The 23,650-nt window shown below is 39.5% G+C and overlaps 1 protein-coding gene across 3 annotated transcripts in view; it reads left to right on the forward strand.

Annotated features, from left to right (window-relative positions):
• Positions 1-10,817, forward strand: part of efr3a (EFR3 homolog A (S. cerevisiae)) — a 182,667-nt gene extending 171,850 nt beyond the window's left edge. For all 3 annotated transcript variants that reach the window (XM_060905946.1, XM_060905947.1, XM_060905945.1), the window contains 4 exons: positions 719-767; positions 883-986; positions 1,410-1,459; positions 4,540-10,817. In XM_060905946.1, coding sequence (XP_060761929.1) covers positions 719-767; positions 883-986; positions 1,410-1,459; positions 4,540-4,645 — 309 coding nt within the window. In that variant the 3' untranslated portion in view covers positions 4,646-10,817. The remainder of the gene's footprint in view (positions 1-718; positions 768-882; positions 987-1,409; positions 1,460-4,539) is intronic.
• Positions 10,818-23,650: the final 12,833 nt, after the last annotated feature.

The following is a 23,650-nucleotide window of genomic DNA, read 5'->3' on the forward strand; positions in this document are numbered from 1 at the left end:
ATAGGCTCCAGCTTGCTTGCGACCCTATAGAACAGGATAAAGCAGCTAGAGATGATATGAGATATTATTTACCAGCTTAAGGTCGGTCCATATGGTGAAATACCATGACCTCAGCCTTGAATATTGACCTCAGTCAGTACTTTCAAGACCTCGGTCACGGTATTTCATGATACGGACCTCCCAGCTGGTAAATAACATACGTGTGTGTGTGTGTATATATATATATATATATATATATATATATATATATATATATATATATATATATATATGTGTGTATGTGTGTGTGTATGTATGTATATATATATATATATATATATATATATATATATATATATATATATATATATATAATAAAGTGTGTGTGTGTGTGTGTAATTGTTCAATTTATTATTTTGATTGTTTTTGTCCCTAGTAAATATTTGGACCCAAAGAAATGGGAGGAAATAGGGCCCAGGTTAAAAATCCTGGAATTTTCCATTAATGCTGTCAACCTTTTTGTGGCTCAAGCACCATTTTAAAAGTATCATTTTAACACCTGTATAAGGGGGGGGAAAAAAGATGCCCAAAATTAATCATAAAGCCAGCAGCAGGAGCCTAGAACTGAAGTTATATGACCTGTTACCGATATGTTCAACTTTTTTAGACTCAACCATGTAACCATTGAAAATCCATAAGATAACGTACTAAAATGTGTATGCATGTGTTTTTTTCTCAGTCGCAGTTAGCAGAAGAGATTACCTACGAGACTCTGAAGAAGGCCATTGGTAAGAAGTTTCATCCATCAACTTTGTGTGTCTCTTTGTATACATTTATTTAAACCTAAGTGTAGGCATTTGTGTATATGTTTGTTGTGCATTGTTTTTAATCACTGTGTCCCAGACACCACTGGCTTGGAAGAGCAGGAGAGAGAAAAGAGGCGGCAGGTGATGGAGAAATTCCAGAAAGCTCCGTTTGAGGAGATTGCAGCCCATTGCGAATCAAAGGTACAAAAGTGTGGGTGTTGGGTGTAGAATACAGCCAATTAACCAGAACAGTAAAGGAAAGCTTATTGGGAGATTATAAATATTGGTTAAAAAACACAACCAACATAAACCTGACTTTCAGAAAGCCTTGGTTGCACGTGAATTGTTCCACAACTGAAGGGTCACATCATGACCCTTAAGAGCAGCCTTATCTGTATTATTCCTGCTCTGTTGTCAGTAATGAGTGTAATAAAGTGTATTAATGTTGGAAGATTAGCCCTATAACTGGTAAGCAGAGAGTGGATTTATACTTAAAAAATAAAATAAAGTCCACAGCAGAATGCTGATAGAATGAAGTGTGTTAATTACTGAAGTACAAATTGCTTGATTTACACACACTGTTGAGGGTGTAAACAAGCTCTGTCTCTGTCTCACTGTGTTTAGGCGAACATGCTGCATGATCGCTTGGCTCAGATCTTTGAATTGACTATACGGTGAGTCCCTTTTTCATCTTGCCATTTGCTCACCATTTTAAAATATTTTTCTTCCTGAGTGTTAAAAATAAAGAACGTTTAAAACTTGTAATAAGTAAACACATCTAAAAGAGGCTGAATAAGCATATATTTCATTTCACTCATTATCGATTAACAAGAAATGAGACGTTTCCCATATTCAAGATATTTTCACTTGCTAAGATGTCATTTTTTGCAACATCGTTACTTTTAAAATTGTTGACCTTCCATGAAAAAAATAGTTAGTTCCTCTTATCACTTACAGGTATGTTGTTCCCTCTTTCACAACAGTCACTTCCCTGCTTTCTTTTTTCCTCTTGAAGTTAATGATAAAAAAAAAAAACACTGCTTGTCCAGTTACCAAGAAACTGGAATGCATGTATGCATCCTCTTCCTGAAGACTCTCCTGTGGTGGAAAACTTACTGACACTTGAGACTCCCTTCATAAATATGTGATTACAGAATATTTCACCTTATCACCAATTATACATTTTTAAAAAAAAATCTGTTTAGTTAGGCTTAGATTATGCCACATGTCCACCATACAAGTCCCTGTGAACATATGGAGAAGATTTCATGCCACATTGAGCAGCATGCAGAAACCATGCCATGTGAAAATGCAGTGCACATCAGTCACTGTTTTTCAGTGTGCGACATGAAGAGAATGCGTTTCTGTGAAAATCATAATCATCATTTCATTCCTTTGCATCTTGTTCAACCACTAACCAAGAAAGCAATGATTGTTACACACAGTTTATGAAATCGTGCCACGCCACACTGAAATGCAGTACGCGTCTTCGGCTCATTTTCTTTCCTGAAAAGTACACACTGAAATCATGCAACCAGGAAACGAAAATCGCTGTTCAGTCAGAGCTCCATAGTAAACAGCGGACGTGGTTGAGGAAAATGGCTTGAGAGAGTTTTGCTCAAGATCTAATCGATTATCCAACAAAACAGGCATCATCTTGTGCTATCCAGACAAATACTGACATGGCTGAGGCACAGGGTAATACGACTGTGGCTGGACTGTTGAGGGAGTCGCTCAGCCTCAACATCAGCCTGTTCTGTCATTATTTTAAGGTGGCATGAAATCCTCTCCATATGAATGAGCTGTTACTATAGAAATGATAATGTATAAGAACTACAGCCCACACCACTGTGTGAACAGTGCTGGTGTAGAAAATTAATCAACATCCTTGATTAATCCTTGATCCTCTGGGGTCTGAGGGTATTTTCTGGCACTAATGATCTTAGCATGCTCTGATTTTGTCACTTTCGACAAATCTAAGCAGTATTTTCAGTCATATGACTTTTTTTGTATTCAACACAAGTTCAGCTATAATAATATATATGTAGTATGTATGTCATGATTGTTCTTTAAAAAAAATACCAGATAAATGAAGATGTTGTAAAAAGCAGTTTTAGAACTGTGTTGGAACGGTTCCATTGTGAGGAACCATTTTGATCACTTGAGGTGATTCTGTTCAGTCTTAGGAATGGATCAAGCACAAAAACTTAAATCTGCTCCACTGATTTGGACAATCAAACTGGCCATCAAAAAATTTGTCATATTGAATGGAAAACTCCTCCCACTGCCAACTCTTAATCCCATCAGGTCAAGTGATCTAAGCGGTTCGTCACGATGTGTAAGGTCATGTTTTTTTCACACATTCCAACACAGTTCTAAAACTGCTTTTTACAACATCTTCATTTATCTGGTATTTTTCAAAAAGTACAATCATGACATACTGTACGTACTACATGGATATTATTGTAGCTGAACTTGTGCTGAATACAAAAAAAGTCATATGACTGAAAATACTGCTTAGATTTGCTGAAATTGACGTCAGACCATGCGAAGATCATTAGAGTGCCAGAAAAAGACGAAGAAGAAGAAAAGAGGGCAAACAAGCACCGATGCACATTTTGTTTACTCAAGAAGCAGGCAAAGATTGCACAGGAAATTTGCCTGAGTAAAATTTACTCTAAGAAAATTTTACTCTGTGCCAGGTAACATTTGGGCCCTCTCTTAAAAAAAAAAAAAGAGCTGTTTTTCAAGACTCAATTCAGTGTTATTTTACTCTTTGTGGTGGTATTTGACTCTATTCATTGTGTTTTGAAATATTGTGTCTCTTGTACTATTTTACTCAGTTCAGAGCCACAACCGACTCTGTTATACAATTACTGTGTAATTTTGCTCCCACTCCAAATTGTACTCTCTAAACTCAGAAAAGAGCAAAATGAACTATTTTTGAGGAAAATACTTTTAACTCTGGAAAAATTGCTCAGTCGTTTTTACAGCGCACGCATATCAACCAATATGCTCATAATAAATAAAAGAAATATTTATGTTTGCTCATGTTGATCTTCGGCTGGATCGAGTCAAAGTTAAAAAAGAAAAAAAAAAAAGGCACTGCTCATAATCAGTGTCACAGTTCTCAAGATTGAATTGAATTGCTGTCCTGAATCGTACGAAGTGCTTCCTGAACATCAAATCCACGTGCCATCTCGCAGCAAGTTTTACCTCCAGACAGATGGCCTAAACTGTGGCTGATGTATTTTATCCTGTTTACGGTGGGCGTTCCCAGCACAAAAGAGAAACCAATCGAGAGTGAAAGTGATTTCACATTTTAACGCCATGATATAGTCTTTTATGAATGCATAAGTGAGCACACAGCACTCCGACTCAGGTTTGACTGAGGAAGGTGACAAGTTTTATGTTTCATCTAATTTAGGTAATTTAAAAAATATAATTTTTGGCAGTAGGCACATAGAAAAGTGTCAAGTATAAAGTTTCTGTGAATGTTTATCATGCTTGTATGATAAAAACTTGCAAAGCTATTTCTCTAAATACATGATCTACTTATTCTAAACCTGTTGAGCTTCACCAGTGAAGCTCTCGACCCCAGAAAGTTAAAGTCCTCAGCAGCGCTGTGCCAAAACAAGCGAATATAATGTGAATGAAAAATTCCTATTGTAAGCTCCACATTTCCAGAACTGTAGTGTTCTGGTTGTAAACTTGCATGTGATTTTGGTGGTTCTTCCTGTGTCTCTCTTCACAGCCCGCCCCCAAGTCCTTCCGGCACAGTGACTGTGACTTCAGGCCACGCCCAGTACCAGTCTGTGCCTGTCTATGAGATGAAGTTTCCTGACCTCTGTGTCTACTGAGTCTGAAGCTCAACTGTATCACAATCACTCACCTTTAACCTTTGCCCTTTACAAGTTCACAACCACTCACCCTTGATCTTTATTACATCCATGCACCTTTACATGCTTTGTGTTCACCTTTAAGCAGACCAGCACTGTAACCTTTGACCCTGAAAATGTACTTAATCCCAAGGACGAATCTATCACTTGCTTCTAAAGAGTTAGTGAAATTCAGACCAAGAAATCTGACCTGAGCACTGTAGATCTCTGCAGCCCATAACGCAATAACGAATTATCCCAGTTACTATCAGCAGCTATGTAATCATTGTCATTATACACTAATCATGTAGGGTAGGGGATGGTGTGCGTGGGCGTGTGTGTGTGTTCGTGTTCAGCTGCATTGGGTCAGAGGTCTTTGTCTCATCGTGAATCACAGACTTGAAAAAAATGTTTACATGACTTAATTCCTCTGAAACGTGCCCTTGAGACTCGGTACTCCTGTATGACATGATGTTAGCATGCAGGAATCTCCTGTCTCTGAATGTATGACTGTTTGTTTGAGCCACAGTAGAACGTGACTCTGAGTGAATGTTCACCGCAATCCCTGCACTTGCCACAAGTTGCTTTGAGCACCTCAGATTCAGGGATGTGAACTGATACCACAAAGTTTCATATAGATCAGTGGTTTCTAGACTATACAAACTTCCAGTCTTTCTTTATTTGTCCCAATTCCTAACACGCTTGAGCCAGCCACTTGATTACTGAGCCCTGAAATGTGGACTGGCTGAATGTATCTATTTGAAATGTCCTGAAACATATCAGTGCATTTTATTATATATAATTTTATGATGTATGAATACAGTTTGTTGCATTTTTGGCTGGATGTGCACTTTATAGATGCAAATAAGAGCACAAACTGTGATCGTGACAGTCTCGTCACTAAAGAGCCCCAAACAGACACGCTCAGAATGGCTATTTACAGCTTCTAATCAAATCCAGAGCTCGTGGAAAAACATCCTGAAAAATTTGGACCATTGTTTTTCCGCACATTTTTGCAGCTTGTATTGTAATTAGACTGCAAGACTTCTATATTCTTATAGATATACTTGTAATGTTAGGATCAAAGTTTCAAAATATCAAGCAAGGTTCTTAGAGACTTTATTCTTCTAGCTAAGCAAATACATGAGAGTAGAATGTTGACGCTTCAAATGTGACTGTTAAAAGCTTAAACACTATGCTGTAAATCTCTGAAATCATATGCTGTAAATGTATTCCTTGGTGAGCTGCCCTTTTTTTTTTTTTTTTAATCATCGAATGCTTTTAATCTGCAGCTATTATCTCACTACTTTTGTGTAATAGGGTTTAGGAGATTTAGACAGAGTTTCTCGGGGCAGCACTTAATGTTCTCAGTGGTGTCAGAGTAGTCTAATCCAGATCATCTGAAATCTTACTGTTCTGTTGGATTGATTTGCAAATGAGCCATGTGTGTAAATGAGCAGTGTTATGAAAGCTGTTCGCATCCAAATTAGACTGAAAATTGGCCAGGAAAGCTGTTTACGTTGGCTGAATTTGTAGCGTAAAAAGATTGAGGATGGTTTCATTAAAGATTGTTCAAGAAGTCATTGCACATTAAACCCAATTATAATGAATTATGTTTGATCCTACTACAACGAACGAACAAACAACATTGTAATGGTCCCCATTTATTGGACACTTCGAAATGTTTAGAAGAATAACTTGCAGGTGAATTAAATTGGCGTGAAGTAGAACGAACATTTCCAACTACAAGTCCAGCACTTGGTTTGTTGGTGTTTTGTTCATGTGAAGATTTTGTCGCGTAGGATTTTGGACAGGATTTTTGAAGGTGATGTGGTTGCAGCCTCACCGTGACATGAACTGGAATTGATGTAATCTTTGTCTTTGGGTAAGATTTTCTGTGAATCCCATATTCATAAACACTATTAAACCCAAATAAAGGTCCAGTAAAATGTTTTATACCACAGCACTGGTGAAATCTCAAATTTGATTTGTCAGGTTAGATTTATCTGGTTGATTTGATTTTCTATAACGGCATCCCTGACAGTAGTGTCAGCTGTAATTCAGATCACAAGTGTATGTTCATGCTTTAGTTCTAATAAGTTAGTGTTTCTATAGTAACCACTCGTAACTTGCATATAATGGACAGTTCGCATCATCTAAGACTACCAGTAGCAGGATTAAATTACTGTAATTATTCAAAATGGTGCATCATCACTGATATGGTAAAACATTCTGTAAGCAGACATTTAGTTAACATTTATGGAACGAGTCTCCAGTGTAACGGTCAGTACGTTTTCTTCCATAGGAGAATCTTGAGGCTGGAGGAGTTTACAATTTCTAGTTTCTTGCTAATATGACAAGCTGCCCCCCTCTCTCCCCCCATTTTTCTCTCATTAACTTCAAGAGACATTTGAAATTCTTTAACACGTTATGGTATACATAGGAGGAATAACACTTCAGGGTATGTAGTTATTGGAAAATGTATTCTTCCAAATTCTTTGGCTATTTACCTATTTATTTGATTAATAATTTTATTAAAAAGCTATTTTGTGAGATATTAGAAACGCATTGTAGATATTTTAGGTTGGAAGTTTATATTCACATGCACTGATTTATCATTGTCTTGTTCATATTTTGGGAGAACAGCGAAACAGAAGTGTGTAAAATGCATATATTCTTGCTCCGTCCTACAAAATAATGTATATATTTAGGATTAAGAATTAATTATAGTAATTTACTGGAACTGTGCTATGAAACATTTATTTAAAAAACTGTATCTTACAAAGAATTATTACCAAAGAGTTTCATTCAGTATGATAATGATGAATAAGTGAATATGGGCTTCACAGACCATGTTGTGGATGGTTTATGATGGTGTAGTGACTCACTGGCCTTTCGTGTGTTTTGGTTCTCAGTCCACTGGACACCATGCACAGCATATTTAGTGTTTTTCCTTTATTCATGCAGACAAGATTTGACACTACCCCCCCCCCCCCCCCCACACACACACACACACACACCCTCCTGTACTGAACACAGTTCACTTGCTCTGCCCATTTATTCATCCATCCATCAACAAATTATATTCTTCTTCTGGATGATCTTTCACTTTAGATTTTAATCATCACATGGTTTATTACTTGCTAAATGTCAGGCGCAAATATTACCATATATTAAAAATACAGGCAAATTTGTGCAACATTTGCAAATTATAGGTCAATAATTCAAAGTGTGACATTTTTTTCTTTTGTGTGATCACAAGAGAAAAATGGGAATCTTTCTAGTGGTGCAAGACGATGTAAGTTCTTCTCTGGACATACCGGTACAGTGCCCTCCATGATTATCGGCACCCTTTGTAAAGATGAGTAAAGACAGTTAGAAAAAGTCTGCCTTTTGGTGAAGTAGCTTCATCTCGCATGTAAAAAAAAAAAAAATCAGAAAAATACAACCTTTTAATTACAATAAATTTTTTCAGAGGAAAAACAAATCCCTCATCAAGAAATAATACTTTTCAATAAAAACGGGCAACTCTTATTGGCACCCCTGCATTTAATACTTTGTACAACCTCCCTTTGCCAGTAAAACAGCACCGAGTCTTCTATAACATTTTATAAGGTTGGCGATACAGAACAGGGTATTTGAGACTTCCTCTTTACACAGTCTCTCTAGATCATCCAGGATCTTAGGCCCTCTCTTGTGCACGCTCCATTTTTTCTATTTTTTTTTTTTCCATCAGAACACAGTTCCAGTCAAAGTTGTAGTAGTGTTTCACAAACTTCAGGCACTTGCGTTTGTAGTTAACTGACAGAAAAGGCTTTTTTATTTTTTTCCCTGGCAAACCTTCAGAATAATCTATTGGTGTGGAGGTGACATCTGATGGTGGTTTTGGAGACTTGGGAAAACCCTAAGATTTTACTTTTTCTTGTAATTTACTATTTGTAATCCTTGGGGAATTTTTTTGGCCTCTCTAACCCTCCTCTTCAGTGTACATGGGGGAAAAATAAACTTGGGTCCTCTTCCAGGTAAGTTTGTACCGTAACAGTTCCAGTTGGTGTCCACTTTTTTTTGTTTATTATTGCCCTAACAGTAGAAAGGGGCATTTTCAGGTGAGTAGCTATTTATTTTATAACCATTCCCTGACTTATGAAGGCCCACACACTTCTCCCTCATTTGGTTTGTGTGTCTCTTTTATCTTTCCCATATTGATAGGTGACCCAAAGGAATTTGGCCTCTCTGTGTGACCTCATATTTGTTCCCCAGTTAATCAGGAAGTCATGGATTACAACTTGAAATTTCCTACACACTCCAATCAACTTGAAAAACATTTTTATAATTTCAATAGGAAACATGCTTTGGTTACATAGTGTTCACAATAATTTCCAAGGGTGCCAATAATAGTGGTACATTTGTTTTTGTTAAATAATTATTTCTTGATGAGGGATTTGATTTTATTTAAATACATTTATTTCAGTTAAAGGTTGGATTTTTTTTCTTTTCATTTTTTTTCCAGTGTAAGATGAAGCTAATTCCCCAAAATGTGGATTTTTCCTAACCCAATTTTACTCATCTTTACAAGGGGTGCCAATAATCATGGGGGGGCACTGGACATATAAAACTATAATACTGTTTTAAATACTGTTTTATTTAATTTTTAAATACATTTTACATCCTTTGGTTTTGGGAATTTAAACAAGATTTTAATGCAACCCAATTTAATACATCTGGAGTTTTTTGTTTTGGTTTTTTGTTGTTGTTTTAATATTGACAACAAATACAAAAATGAACAAAAACAAAAGCGCTATACCAAACTTTTTTCAAACTACAAACAAGTAAAATCATGAACGATAAAAGATGCATGACAGCATATGTAATTTTGCATTGTTTATTTCATGCATTTTCACCTTTCACACTGGATCTACACACCCTTCTGACCTATCGACATTTCTCTGTATTAATAATTTATGTAGGAGTGAAAACATAAACTCATCAGTTTATGACAAATTATTAATACAGAAAAATGTCGATAGGTATGGTAATGAGAACCATCATACATATCGACAGGCTGAGTGGTACAATGTGGAAACTGTAGCTATGACTTTGTGCATGTAGGGAAAAGTCATGAGGTGAAAAGTGCAGACGTGCCAGAGGCTGTTATTGATCTGATTCTCCAGTTGAGTGAATGAAGAGATTTGTTGACCAGGTTAGTCTTTGACAGGAAGCTCACAGTCTTACTTTGCAGGAAAAGGTGAGCGGACAGGAAATGAGCTTATGGTCATTAGACACCACTGACCTTTTTGGGGTAACGTGCTGCATTACAGGCTATTCCTTAACTTTTATTCTGCTTCATGAGCAACTAGAAAGAGTCCTTTAATTATACACAGATGTTTGTATTCATATGTTATAGTCTGTATTAATGATCTATTTTGTAAACTTAGTGCAATATATTTTGTCTTGATAGGAAATGTGTATTTTTCATGTGTAGTAACAAAGCTGTGTCTGTGGGTGTGTTGAGGTTGACTCACTCTTGCATGCTGGTCTTTTATATTATTATAATCATTAGGCAGTGGGGGAAAAGTGTAATTCTATTGCCTCTAAGAAATCCTACTCTTATAATTGTAGTGGCAAGAACATTGCTGTTATCTTGAACAGTATAACAACTGTTGAGCCAACAGTGTATTATTGGCTTTTTGGGTTTTGGGGGTTCCCCCCCCTCGTTTTACTGGTACTTGAAGCGTTGCTTAGCAGTAGTACTGTTTTAACATGTCTTTGTGAAGCCGTGCTTATATGTGCACTTTTATATTGTTACCTACATCACTGAGTCCTTGACGGCATTGAACAGTCAGTGGGACCACTGAATGACCACACAGTGTTTATCCTGATAGGCAACCTTGAATGTTCAGTCTGTTGACCTGTGTGCGTGTCTATATGTGCATGTGATATGATGAGCAATGCAGCATTCAGTATGCACAATCATAATTACCAGCTATGGCGCTCACATTTCAATATAAATGTTTATTCATTAAAAAAATAATAAAAAAATTTAAGACGCTATAGACTTTGCCAAATTTCTGTCTAGCAGGGGACTTGATGCTCAACCACTTTCCTGTGCGCAGCAAGATCAAACAATATTAATAAAGATTTTATATTCAAAGCAGTACAAGCTATTAAGTGTGATTTTTATTTTATTAAAAACTCTGCAGGAGAACGTCTGTCAGTCATTTTGGATGAAAAAACGCATTTAAAATGAATGTTTATTTTTATATATGAAGGTGTCAAACTTTTAGTTCTGTCCTATTGTTTATCTTCTACTTGATTAATTGCCTCGCCCGGGATGGAGTCCACCAGGGGGCGAGGTATTGTTTTTGGTGGGGCTTCTTTGTTTGTTTCTTTTTTTTTTTTTACATTACAGGAAAACTGCAGGACAAATTTTCATAAAACTTTCAGGATAGATGGGCATTGGTCTCAAATCGAACCTCCAACATTTTGAGGGTCATCCAGTCATGGTCAAGGTCACCAAAAAGGTCAAAATCGTGTGCTTTTTTTTCCCCGTGATATCTTCCTTCATATTAATCATATTTACTTCAAACCAATTCCAAAATGTTCATATTTCAATTCTGCTTCCATTGATATGTTACATGATGGGGTGTATCTCATAGTTTTCTTAGCAGTTGGGGGTCAAATGTTGGGGGGGGAATCAAAGTCATTGCTAAAATTTGCATATTTTCTGTTATAACTCAGAGAGATGTTCATCATCATCAACATATAGGAAGTCATATGGGCTTTCATTTGGCACCATGACCTTTGACCTTGTTTGTTTGTGTGTCTGGTAATAATCTAGCGTCTAGATGGTTGCACCGATTGACTTCAGATTTTCAGGGTAGGTGGGCAATAGTCCGTAGATTACCTGATTAAATTTTGGGGGTAATTGGGTGAAGGTCAAGGTCACCGGAAAGGTCAAAACACATTTTCCATTATAACTCAAAAATGGTTGCTGATAGACAAATGTTTACGATTACAGTGGTGCTTGACAGTTTGTGAACCCTTTAGACTTTTCTATATTTCTGCATAAACATGACCTAAAACATCATTAGATTTTCACACAAGTCCTAAAAGTAGATAAAGAGAACCCAGTTAAACAAATGACACACAATATTATACTTGGTCATTTATTTATGGAGGAAAATGATCCAATATTACATATCTGTGAGTGGCAAAAGTATGTGAACCTTTGCTTTCAGTATCTGGTGTGAGCCCCTTGTGCAGCAATAACTGCAACTAAACATTTCTGGTAACTGTTGATCAGTCCTTTACACCTGCTTGGAGGAATTTTAGCCCATTCCTCCGTACAGAACAGCTTCAACTCTGGGATGTTGGTGGGTTTCCTCACATGAACTGTTCGCTTCAGGTCCTTCCACAACACTTTGATTGGATTAGGGCCAGGACTTTGACTTGGCCATTCCAAAACATTAACTTTATTCTTCTTTAACCATTCTTTGGTAGAACGACTTGTGTGCTTAGGGTCATTGTTTTGCTGCATGACCCACCTTCTCTTGAGATTTTATGGACAGATGTCCTGATATTTTCCTTTAGAATTTGCTGGTATAATTCAGAATTCATTGTTCCATCAATGATGGCAAGCCGTCCTGGCCCAGATGCAGCAAAACAGGCCCAAACCATGATACTACCACCACCATGTTTCACAGATGGGATAAGGTTCTTATGCTGGAATGCAGTGTTTTCCTTTCTCCAAACATAACGCTTCTCATTTAAACCAAAAAGTTCTATTTTGGTCTCATCTGTCCACAAAACATTTTTCCAGTAGCCTTCTGGCTTGTCCACATGATCTTTAGCAAACTGCAGACGAGCAGCAGTGTTCTTTTTGTAGAGCAGTGGCTTTCTCCTTGCAACCCTGCCATGCACACCATTTGTTGTTCAGTGTTCTCCTGATGGTGGACTCATTAACATTAGCCAATGTGAGAGAGGCCTTCAGTTGCTTAGAAGGTACCCTGGGGTCCTTTGTGACCTCGCTGACCATTACACGCCTTGCTCTTGGAGTGATCTTTGTTGGTCGACCATTCCTGGGGAGGGTAACAATGGACTTGAATTTCCTCAATTTGTACACAATCTGTCCGACTGTGGATTGGTGGAGTCCAAACTCTTTAGAGATGGTTTTATAACCTTTTCCAGCTTGATGAGCATAAACAACACTTTTTCTGAGGTCCTCAGAAATCTCTTTTGTTCATGCCATAATACACTTCCACAAATGTGTTGTGAAGATCAGACTTTGATAGTTCCCTGTTCTTTAAATAAAATGGGGTGCCCACTCACACCTGATTTGTCATCCCATTGATTGAAAACACCTGACTCTAATTTCACCTTCAAATTAGCTGCTAATCCTAGAGGTTCACATACTTTTGCCACTCACAGATATGTAATATTAGATCATTTTCCTCAATAAATAAATGACCAAGTATAATATTTTTCTCATTTGTTTAAATGGGTTCTCTTTATCTACTTTTAGGACTTGTGTGAAAATCTAATGATGTTTAAAGTCATGTTTATGCAGAAATATAGAAAATTCTCAAGGGTTCACAAACTTTCAAGCACCACTGTATGAGTATATAGGAGCGCCCATATGGCCTTTCATTTGGCACCATGATCTTTGACCTTGAGTGGCCTTGAAAGGTCAAACTCAAGGTCACGGATTTTCAGAGGGCTATAATTTTTGAAAACGGTTGGTGGTAGACAGATGTTTACCATTATCAACTTGTAGGAAGTGGCATATGGGCTTTCATTTGGCACCATGACCTTTGACCTTCAATGACTTTGAAATGTCAAACTCAAGGTCATGGATTTTCATAAGACTATCACCTGACCACTGATGATTGAGAAATATTACCATTATCAACATACAGGTATAACATAAGTGCTGCTGGGCAACATTTGTTTTGCCAGGCAACACTTGTTGAATAAGGAATTGCCTACAGGGAAAATAGGGATTCTTACATAGTTTTAATTTGCCTGAAATAACTCAAGCTCTCAGTCAGTTGAGCTAAGTTTGAATTTCAGAATTGAATTTCTTTTTTCGGTTCTGACAGTATATAATTACATTTGTTTTGGAAACACATTACACACTATACAATACAGATTAACTTGCATGAAATAGCAGTTTGTCTTCAACTGAGGCAAAAGTTATCTACATGCTGTTGAGCTAGAATACACAGATTTGTTAATATGGTGAAATGTAACGTTGGATAACAGTAAATATTCCTGCAGATAAAATTATATATCTGCTGATCACTGTGTCATTAATTATAATGCATCTTGGTGTGGAATTTTAGTTTAGTCTTATTGCTCTAAGGATGTCTGAATATCCACCAGTATTGTTTGTGGTGCACTAGATATGAACTACACTGTAATACAGTCATTTTATGATGTGATTTTGACTCCTATTTATAGATTTCTTCTTCTTTATCCTCCTCTGCTCTTCTGGATTTTTTACATCCTTACCCTCTTGCTCTCGGGCACCCCCTGCTGGCTTGATATGTCCAGGTTTACCGTGTGTGTGTGTAGATCTGATTTGGTGGTTTCTGAACTCTCCTAGCTGGAGTCAGCATTGGTGGGCGTGGTCTGTGCATGCAGGGGGGCCGGGGACCAGAACACTGGGAGTTGCCTGAGTGGTTGAAATGAGATGCTGCCATGCACTCAGCCGTGGTGCAATCTCACACACACACTGTAGTCAATCACACACACTCACTCCCAGACCTGAATCAGAGAAATAGAATAGATTAAGTTGCTGAACTTTAAAGTAAATTTGTCTAACGACCTTAACTTGGAGCCAGACACTACAAATGCAAACTCCTAAGCTTAAAGCTTAAGGCAGGGTATTCTCAGCTCCAGTATTTATGAAGACTATTCGGTATTCAGACATCCAACATAACTACAGCCACGCTACAACCATGATCAGAAAGCATGGTCAAAAACAGGCACAGAGGCAATTAGCAAACGGTATCGGAGGCAAAGGATAAAATACATGAATGAAGGACTCAAGCTAGGTAAAACCAGGAATGTACATGAGAATAAAGGCTTGGTAAAATCAGACAACAAAATGACACCGAGCGTGTGTGTGTGTGTGTGTGTGTGTGTGTGTGTGTGTTTGTTTGTTTTAAATAGCTTCTGGCTGTGATTGTGAAGAGGTATGTCAAATTAGAAGTGCAGACATTGAGAATGTAAAAGTAAGTGTGAGTGTTGGAAACTGTAGTCCATGGTGGCCATGTTTGTTGGCTGAAATGTATTCTTGGAAGTGGAGTCTGGCAAGGGCTCCAAAGATGACACAACAGAGCACCTCCACCACCCCCCAGCAGACCTTTTCCTGGGACGGCACTTGGGATGGGGATCTGGTTTCGCTGGATGTATGGCATGGAACTCCTAATGGAGTTAGGGGGTCAAGGATGCCGGGATCCTCCACTGCTCCTGAGAACTGTATTCCTCCCGCACTATGAGCTACAGTCATTTGACACTCATGTCCTCTGACAGGAAGTACAGACGTGTGAAATGCAGGACCTCTAGACTAAGAGAGCTTCTAGCTTCAGGTCCTCAGACTCAGCAGTTCTGACCCCCTGCCCTGCCCCCACCCTGACTCATTCTTTATATATATAAATATATTATATAGATATTATATATATATATATATATATATATATATATATATATATATATTTTTTTTTAATATATATATATATATAAGGGCGGCACGGTGGTGTAGTGGTTAGCGCTGTCGCCTCACAGCAAGAAGGTCCTGGGTTCGAGCCCCAGGGCCGGCGAGGGCCTTTCTGTGTGGAGTTTGCATGTTCTCCCCGTGTCCGCGTGGGTTTCCTCCGGGTGCTCCGGTTTCCCCCACAGTCCAAAGACATGCAGGTTAGGTTAACTGGTGACTCTAAATTGACCGTAGGTGTGAATGTGAGTGTGAATGGTTGTCTGTGTCTATGTGTCAGCCCTGTGATGACCTGGCGACTTGTCCAGGGTGTACCCCGCCTTTCGCCCGTAGTCAGCTGGGATAGGCTCCAGCTTGCCTGTGACCCTGTAGAAGGATAAAGCGGCTAGAGATAATGAGATGAGATATATATATATATATATATATATATATATATATATATATATATATACAAAAATATAACCACACAGTGCATAGAACTTGCACAGAGTTACACAGTAAATTAATATTTGCGCACCAAACAATATTGCACTGTCCAAAAGATTTGGACAGTAAATTGTACATTGGATTGTATATATTTGCAGTGGAACATATACAGTACATTGGAATCTGTATATTGTTGAGTGTCCATTGGAATTATTGTACTTTCAACTTATTTTTACTTTTGTTATGATCCCTGCACTGAGTGGACAGCAAAGGAAGAATTTTATTCTCCAGAAAAACTTGTTTCTACAGTGGTGCTTGAAAGTTTGTGAACCCTTTTAGAATTTTCTATATTTCTGCCTAAATATGACCTAAAACAACATCAGATTTTCACACAAGTCCTAAAAGTAGATAAAAAGAACCCAGTTAAACAAATGAGACAAAAATATTATACTTGGTCATTTATTTATTGAGGAAAACAATCCAGTATGACATATCGGTGAGTGGCAAAAATATGTGAACCTCTAGGATTAGCAGTTAATTTGAAGGTGAAATTAGAGTCAGGTGTTTTCAGTCAATGGGATGACAAATCAGGTGTGAGTGGGCACCCTGTTTCATTTAAAGAACGGGGATCTATCAAAGTCTGATCTTCACAACACATGTTTGTGGAAGTGTATCATGGCACGAACAAAGGAGATTTCTGAGGACCTCAGAAAAAGCATTGTTGATGCTCATCAAGCTGGAAACGGTTACAAAACCATCTCTAAAGAGTTTGGACTCCACCAATCCACAGTCAGACAGATTGTGTACAAATGGAGGAAATTCAAGACCATTGTTACCCTCCTCAGGAATGGTCGACCAACAAAGATCACTCCAAGAGCAAGGCATGTAATAGTTGGCGAGGTCACAAAGGACCCCAGGGTAACTTCTCAGCAACTGAAGACCTCTCTCACATTGGCTAATGTTAATGTTCATGAGTCCACCATCAGGAGAACACTGAACAACAATGGTGTGCATGACAGGGTTGCAAGGAGAAAGCCACTGCTCTCCAAAAAGAACATTGCTGCTTGTCTTCAGTTTGCTAAAGATCATGTGGACAAGCCAGAAGGCTATTGGAAAAATGTTTTGTGGATGAATGAGACCAAAATAGAACTTTTTGGTTTAAATGAGAAGCATTGTTTTTGGAGAAAGGAAAACACTGCATTCCAGCATAAGAACCTTATCCCATCTGTGAAACCTGGTGGTGGTAGTAGTATCATGGTTTGGGCCTGTTTTGCTGCATCTGGGCCAGGACGGCTTGCCATCATTGATGCAACAATGAATTCTGAATTATACCAACAAATTCTAAAGGAAAATGTCAGGACATCTGTCCATGAACTGAATCTCAAGAGAAGGTGGGTCATGCAGCAAGACAATGACCCAAAGCACACAAGTCGTTCTACCAAAGAATGGTTAAAGAAGAATAAAGTTAATGTTTTGGAATAGCCAAGTCAAAGTCCTGACCTTAATCCAATCAAAATGTTGTGGAAGGACCTGAAGCAAGCAGTTCATGCGAGGAAACCCACCAACATTCCAGAGTTAAAGCTGTTCTGTACGGAGGAATGGGTTAAAATTCCTCCAAGCCGGTGTGCAGGACTGATCAACAGTTACCAGAAATGTTTAGTTGCAGTTATTGTTGCACAAGGGGGTCACACCAGATACTGAAAGCAAAGGTTCATCTACTTTTGCCACTCACAGATATGTAATATTGGATCATTTTCCTCAATAAATAAATGACCAAGCATAATATTTTTGTCTCATTTGTTTAACTGGGTTTTCTTTATCTACTTTTAGGACTTGTCTGAAAATCGGATGATGTTTTAGGTCATATTTATGGAGAAATATAGAAAATTCTAAAGGGTTCGCAAATTTTCAAGCACCACTGTATCTGTGCCCATGTCAAATGCTTTGACTTGACTCCTGTTGTAGAGCTGACAAGCTCGAGTTAAGGGTGGACTTGATGTATGCTTACTAACCATCCATGTTGAGGGATGCAAGTGGAGTGGATGGGGGAGCACTGGTAGCTAGTGGTCAGGGATGATGGGCATGATATATGATTGAGGTGTGATGTATGAAAGGAGGGGGAGATTTAACAGTGTCTGGGCAAGTCTAGCTTATAGGTTAACTTGTTTATTTGTTGCAGGATCTTGTAGGGACTGATGTACCTCCTGTTGAATTTTTTACACCCCTGTTACTTTCTGAGGTCTTTGGTGCATAGCCAAGCATGATCACCAGGGTTATACTTTGGAGTTTCAACCCTGTGATGGTCTGCGAACTGCTTGTTTCTTCTAGCCTCATTGTATATAAGCTGGTGAGTGCTCTCCCACACCTGATTACTCTGTCTAAACCAGTGGTCTACTGCAGGTGAGGCTGTGGGGTTGGCATCCTATGGAATTCTGAGTGTATTCAGCCCATGGGAGAAACTATGCCCAGTCACGTTGGTTTTTGGGCAGAATGTTCGGAGGAAGCAGCCAATTTCCTGATTTGCGCCTTCTACCTGGCCATTAGCTTGCGGGTGATACCTGGACATGAGACTCTCAGAGACCGTCAGCTTCACCATAAAGCTCGACATGAACTTGAAGTAAATTGCATGCACTGGTTGTTGACAATGTCTTTCGGGATACCAAAGTAGCAAAGCGCATGGTTAACAATAAATGCTGCCATCTGAAATGTGGTGGGCAGGCCAGACAGAGACAAGGTGTAGGGACTTGGAAAACCAGTCGATAGTAACTGTGTTCCCCTTGGACTCAGGCAGAAAATTGATAGCTTTGTGGGACCTTGGACGTTGTGAAGTGGGCAGTGGCAGGAGTTGTGTGTGTGTGTGTGTGTGTGTGTGTGTGTGTATGTTTTTTATATATATATATATATATATATATATATATATATATATATATATGTATGTATGTGTGTGTGTGTATATATATATATATACACACACATACACATATATATATATATATATATATATATATATATATATATATATATATAAAACATACACACACACACACATACATACACACACACACAACTCCTGCCACTGCCCACTTCACAACGTCCAAGGTCCCACAAAGCTATCAATTTTCTGCCTGAGTCCAAGGGGAACACAGTTACTATCGACTGGTTTTCCAAGTCCCTACACCTTGTCTCTGTCTGGCCTGCCCACCACATTTCAGATGGCAGCATTTATTGTTAACCATGCGCTTTGCTACTTTGGTATCCCGAAAGACATTGTCAACAACCAGTGCATGCAATTTACTTCAAGTTCATGTCGAGCTTTATGGTGAAGCTGACGGTCTCTGAGAGTCTCATGTCCAGGTATCACCCGCAAGCTAATGGCCAGGTAGAAGGCGCAAATCAGGAAATTGGCTGCTTCCTCCGAACATTCTGCCCAAAAACCAACGTGACTGGGCATAGTTTCTCCCATGGGCTGAATACACTCAGAATTCCATAGGATGCCAACCCCACAGCCTCACCTGCAGTAGACCACTGGTTTAGACAGAGTAATCAGGTGTGGGAGAGCACTCACCAGCTTATATACAATATAATATATAAGTCGCCCGAGACTGTAAGAAGAGACAGACCAACCTGTGCACTGCCTGGATTGACTACAAGAAAGCCTACAACTCAATGCCACACACATGGATACTGGAATGTCTGGAACTGTATAAGATCAACAGGAACCTAAGGACCTTCATCCAGAACTCAATGGAAATGTGGAAGACAACCCTAGAGGCCAACTCAAAACCCATTGCCCAAGTCAACATCAAGTGCGGCATATACCAAGGAGATGCGCTATCACCACTGCTGTTCTGCATAGGCCTGAACCCCCTCAGTCAGATCATCACGAAGAGCGGCTACGGGTACCGATTCCGTAGTGGGGCAACAATCAGCCACCTGCTCTACATGGATGACATCAAGCTGTATGCCAGGAACGAGCGAGAAATAGACTCGCTGATCCACACCACCCGGATCTACAGCGATGACATAGGGATGTCATTCGGATTGGACAAGTGTGGCCGGATGGTCTCAAAGAGAGGCAAGATGATCCGGACTGAGGGGATTGACCTACCAGAGGGCAACATAGGTGATATCCAAGACAGCTACAAGTACCTTGGCATCCCACAGGCTAATGGAAACCATGAAGAAGCCACAAGGAAGTCAACCACAGCCAAATACCTCCAGAGAGTAAGGCAGGTCCTGAAAAGTCAGCTGAATGGTAAGAACAAGGTCCGAGCCATCAACATGTATGCACTACCAGTCATCAGATACCCCGCTGGCATCATAAACTGGCCAAAGGAGGAGATAGAAGCCACAGATATCAAGACTAGAAAGCTCCTCACCATGCATGGAGGGTTCCACCCCAAGTCCAGCGCCCTGAGACTATACACTAAGCGGAAAGAGGGAGGCCGAGGGCTAGTGAGCGTCAAGACCACGGTCCAGGATGAAACATCGAAAATCTGAGAATACATCAGAAAGATGGCCCCAAAGGATGAACTGCTAAGTGAATGTCTCAGGCAGCAGAACCCTGATGAGAGTGCAGAGGAGGAGGAGGAACAGACAACCTGGAGAGACAAACCCCTACATGGTATGTACCACCGTCAGATAGAGGAAGTGGCTGATATCAAGAAATCCTACCAGTGGCTGGATAATGCAGGACTGACAGACAGCACAGAGGCACTAATCATGGCAGCACAAGAACAGGCCATAAGCACAAGAGCCATAGAGGCCAGGATCTACCAGAGTAGATCAGACCCAAGATGCAGACTGTGCAAAGAAGCCCCTGAAACAGTCCAGCACATAGTAGCAGGGTGTAAGATGCTAGCTGGATCAGCGTACGTGGAGAGGCACAACCAAGTGGCTGGGATAGTATACAGGAACATCTGCAACCAGTATGGAATAGAAGTACCCAAGTCCCAATGGGCCATACCACAGAAGGTGGCTGAGAACAACAGGGCCAAGGTTCTGTGGGACTTCAGCTTCCAGACTGACAAACAGATCCTGGCTAACCAACCGGACATAGTGGTGATGGACAAAGAGCAGAAGAGGGTGGTGGTGATAGATGTGGCGATCCCAGCTGACGCCAACATCAGGAAGAAGGAACATGAGAATCTTGAGAAGTATCAAGGGTTGAAAGAGCAGCTGGAACGGATGTGGAAGGTCAAGGGTTGCGTGGTCCCCGTGGTAGTGGGGGCACTTGGGGCAGTAACCCCCAAACTGGGAGAGTGGCTCCAGCAAATCCCAGGAACAACATCTGAAGCCTCAGTCCAAAAGAGCGCAGTCCTAGGAACATCGAAGATACTGCGCAGAACCCTCAAACTCCCAGGCCTCTGGTAGAGGACCCGAGCTTGAGGATGACATGGATAACCCCCCCCCCCCCCCCCCCCCCCCCCCCGGGGGTGAGAAGGAGATTTTTCACACACACACACATATATATATATATATATATATATATATATATATATATATATATATATATATATGTATGTGTGTGTGTGTGTGTGTGTTTGTTTATTTATTTATTAAACTTGGGAGCTCCACCAACACTGACTTTGAGCGAGTCTTACCGAGTAAATCGCAGGCATAAGAGTGCAAAACAGGCACAATTCATAAGTTCTACAGCTCAAAACGGCACAATAAAAGCAGGAAAAAGTTGCATATCTCATTGTTACATTATGTGGTCCATTACATGTTACATGTCAGCAAACAAAATTAGAAAAAGAAAAAAGAATCATTGTGACCTATTCATTCATGTCTATATTTTCATTCTTGCCTAAGTTTTATGCTTCCTGCCACGAGTGGTAGAAAATATAGATGACTGAGAAATTTGTAGAAATAACATTGACTATGCTTTTCATATCCAGTTTATGACAATCAAGATAAGGAAAGTGCTTGTCTTTAAAGGTGGTGGGCTAGCACAACTTGAAAAACATCTGTTCTGAGGGATCTTCTATGACTACTACTAATAATAATGATCTGAATGGGCCATGCAGAAATTCAAGGTAAGAAATACTGGAAAGCAGAGTCTGAATACATGAATATTAATTAGGAATTTAAGTTGCCAACTTGAGGCCCATTCACTGTATACAGCCAGTGCTCAAGGGAGTGCACTAGAAACCCAGGTTTGTGTCCTAGTCCCACGACCACTAAATATCCCATTCTAGAAATAGAAGTGGCGTGACATGATTGAAAAACCTGGCATTGGCATTCCAAATCAGTGACTAATTAGCAAAAAGCATTACAGTACAAGAACTGCAGAGAGAAACTGATTTTGACCAGGCACTCAAACACTTTATGACCCTAACAGTGCAGCTCCTGTCAAAACTTAGGCTATTTAATGTGTACTATGGCAGGTATCCTTAATTCAAATTTATGGCATCAGCAATGCAGACACTATAAATTAAATAGAAACCATGAAGACCATGATGTGACAGTCAGGATGCTGGTCAGTCTAAGAGTGCCAGTTTTTATCACTAGGATAAGGTATAAGGTTATGTCCTATTCCCTCTGTCAACTGCACCCATCATGGCCAATTTTTTTGAAGTTCTGTCTAGTCCTGCCTCCTCTGTCTATTTTTCTCTTTGCCAAGAGTAGCTCATAGAAGTCCAAATGGAGAACAATCATGTGAGGACATGACTATCAAATTTACTGCTGCTGAATGCTTGTATTTTTCCACAAATATACCCTTTTTTAAAATGGTATGGGATGAAGATGCTGTTCATTTTGCAGTCTCCCCTGGAGATGTGGCTCTAAATCCCATTTCCGGTCTGCTTACCAATCAGTATAATTATTACCCAACATTTAAAGTAACACTTTGGAATGTAGAGGCTGATGTGTATATTTAAGAATTATTCCATGAAATCAATTTGTACATGAGCTGATAGCCAACGAGGCACGTAGCACCTAAGCCATGAACAACGAGATTGAGAGGAATAATTGTTTTATTATATCCACATTCACTGGATTTTGAGAGAGAGTGTTTTTTTTTTTTTTCAAATTCAATAAATAAGTATATACAACATAATTTGCGCTTAGGTGGATTTCTTAATATATTGATGGCTGCACGAATTGACTTTAGGGTTGTTAGAACTTGCTGTTGTGCCGAGGTATAGAATAGCTTTAGACATTGTTGGTAACTTGCCAGCGCCCCATAACGATCCCACAATTCCTTGCGCGCTCCACCCGGATGTGACGTAAAGTGGAACTGCTTTAACTGTATCGAGAGCGCCTCGATTCACCCTCTCATGTTCTGACTACTGGAGTGGTCGGACGGACTGTAGGCACGCTCGCTACAGTGTTGAGACTAACCGCTATTGTCTGAGAACAGCCTGTTCAAATTAGTTTCGCCGAACTTTTGAACGACCCGCTAGGTTTCAGTGATATAGTGGTTTTGATTCTAAACCTTTGCAAAGTTTAACTACAGTTAAGTAGTTTTCCACGCTAAGAGGCATTTGCGGGCAGCTTCGCTCCTCTCAGCCTTTTCCTCATCGACGCATCACCGTAGGTTTCTTCCGAAGCACCGTGGACCAGCTAGGCCTCCATCTCCCTGCTTTGTTTAGCTGCGGTTGGACGCAACTCGCCGCTAACCTCCTTTCCTCGGACCGCGACCCTCAGCGCGGACATCGGAGAACGAACTTCCATCGCATTGAGTAGGCACTTGGGCAAATTTTAGTAATTTGTAGCTTATTCAGATGGTTGTTAGGGTCATGTTTAAGCTTTGAGCTGTTTAGCATACCCGCTCAGACACGGAAGGTGTTTTTTTTTTTTATTGTTTGTTTTGGTTCTGTTTTTCTTTGAACTTGTTAAACAGG

The sequence above is a fragment of the Neoarius graeffei genome, chromosome 23 (assembly GCF_027579695.1).
Source record: "Neoarius graeffei isolate fNeoGra1 chromosome 23, fNeoGra1.pri, whole genome shotgun sequence".
NCBI classification, from domain to species: domain Eukaryota; kingdom Metazoa; phylum Chordata; class Actinopteri; order Siluriformes; family Ariidae; genus Neoarius; species Neoarius graeffei.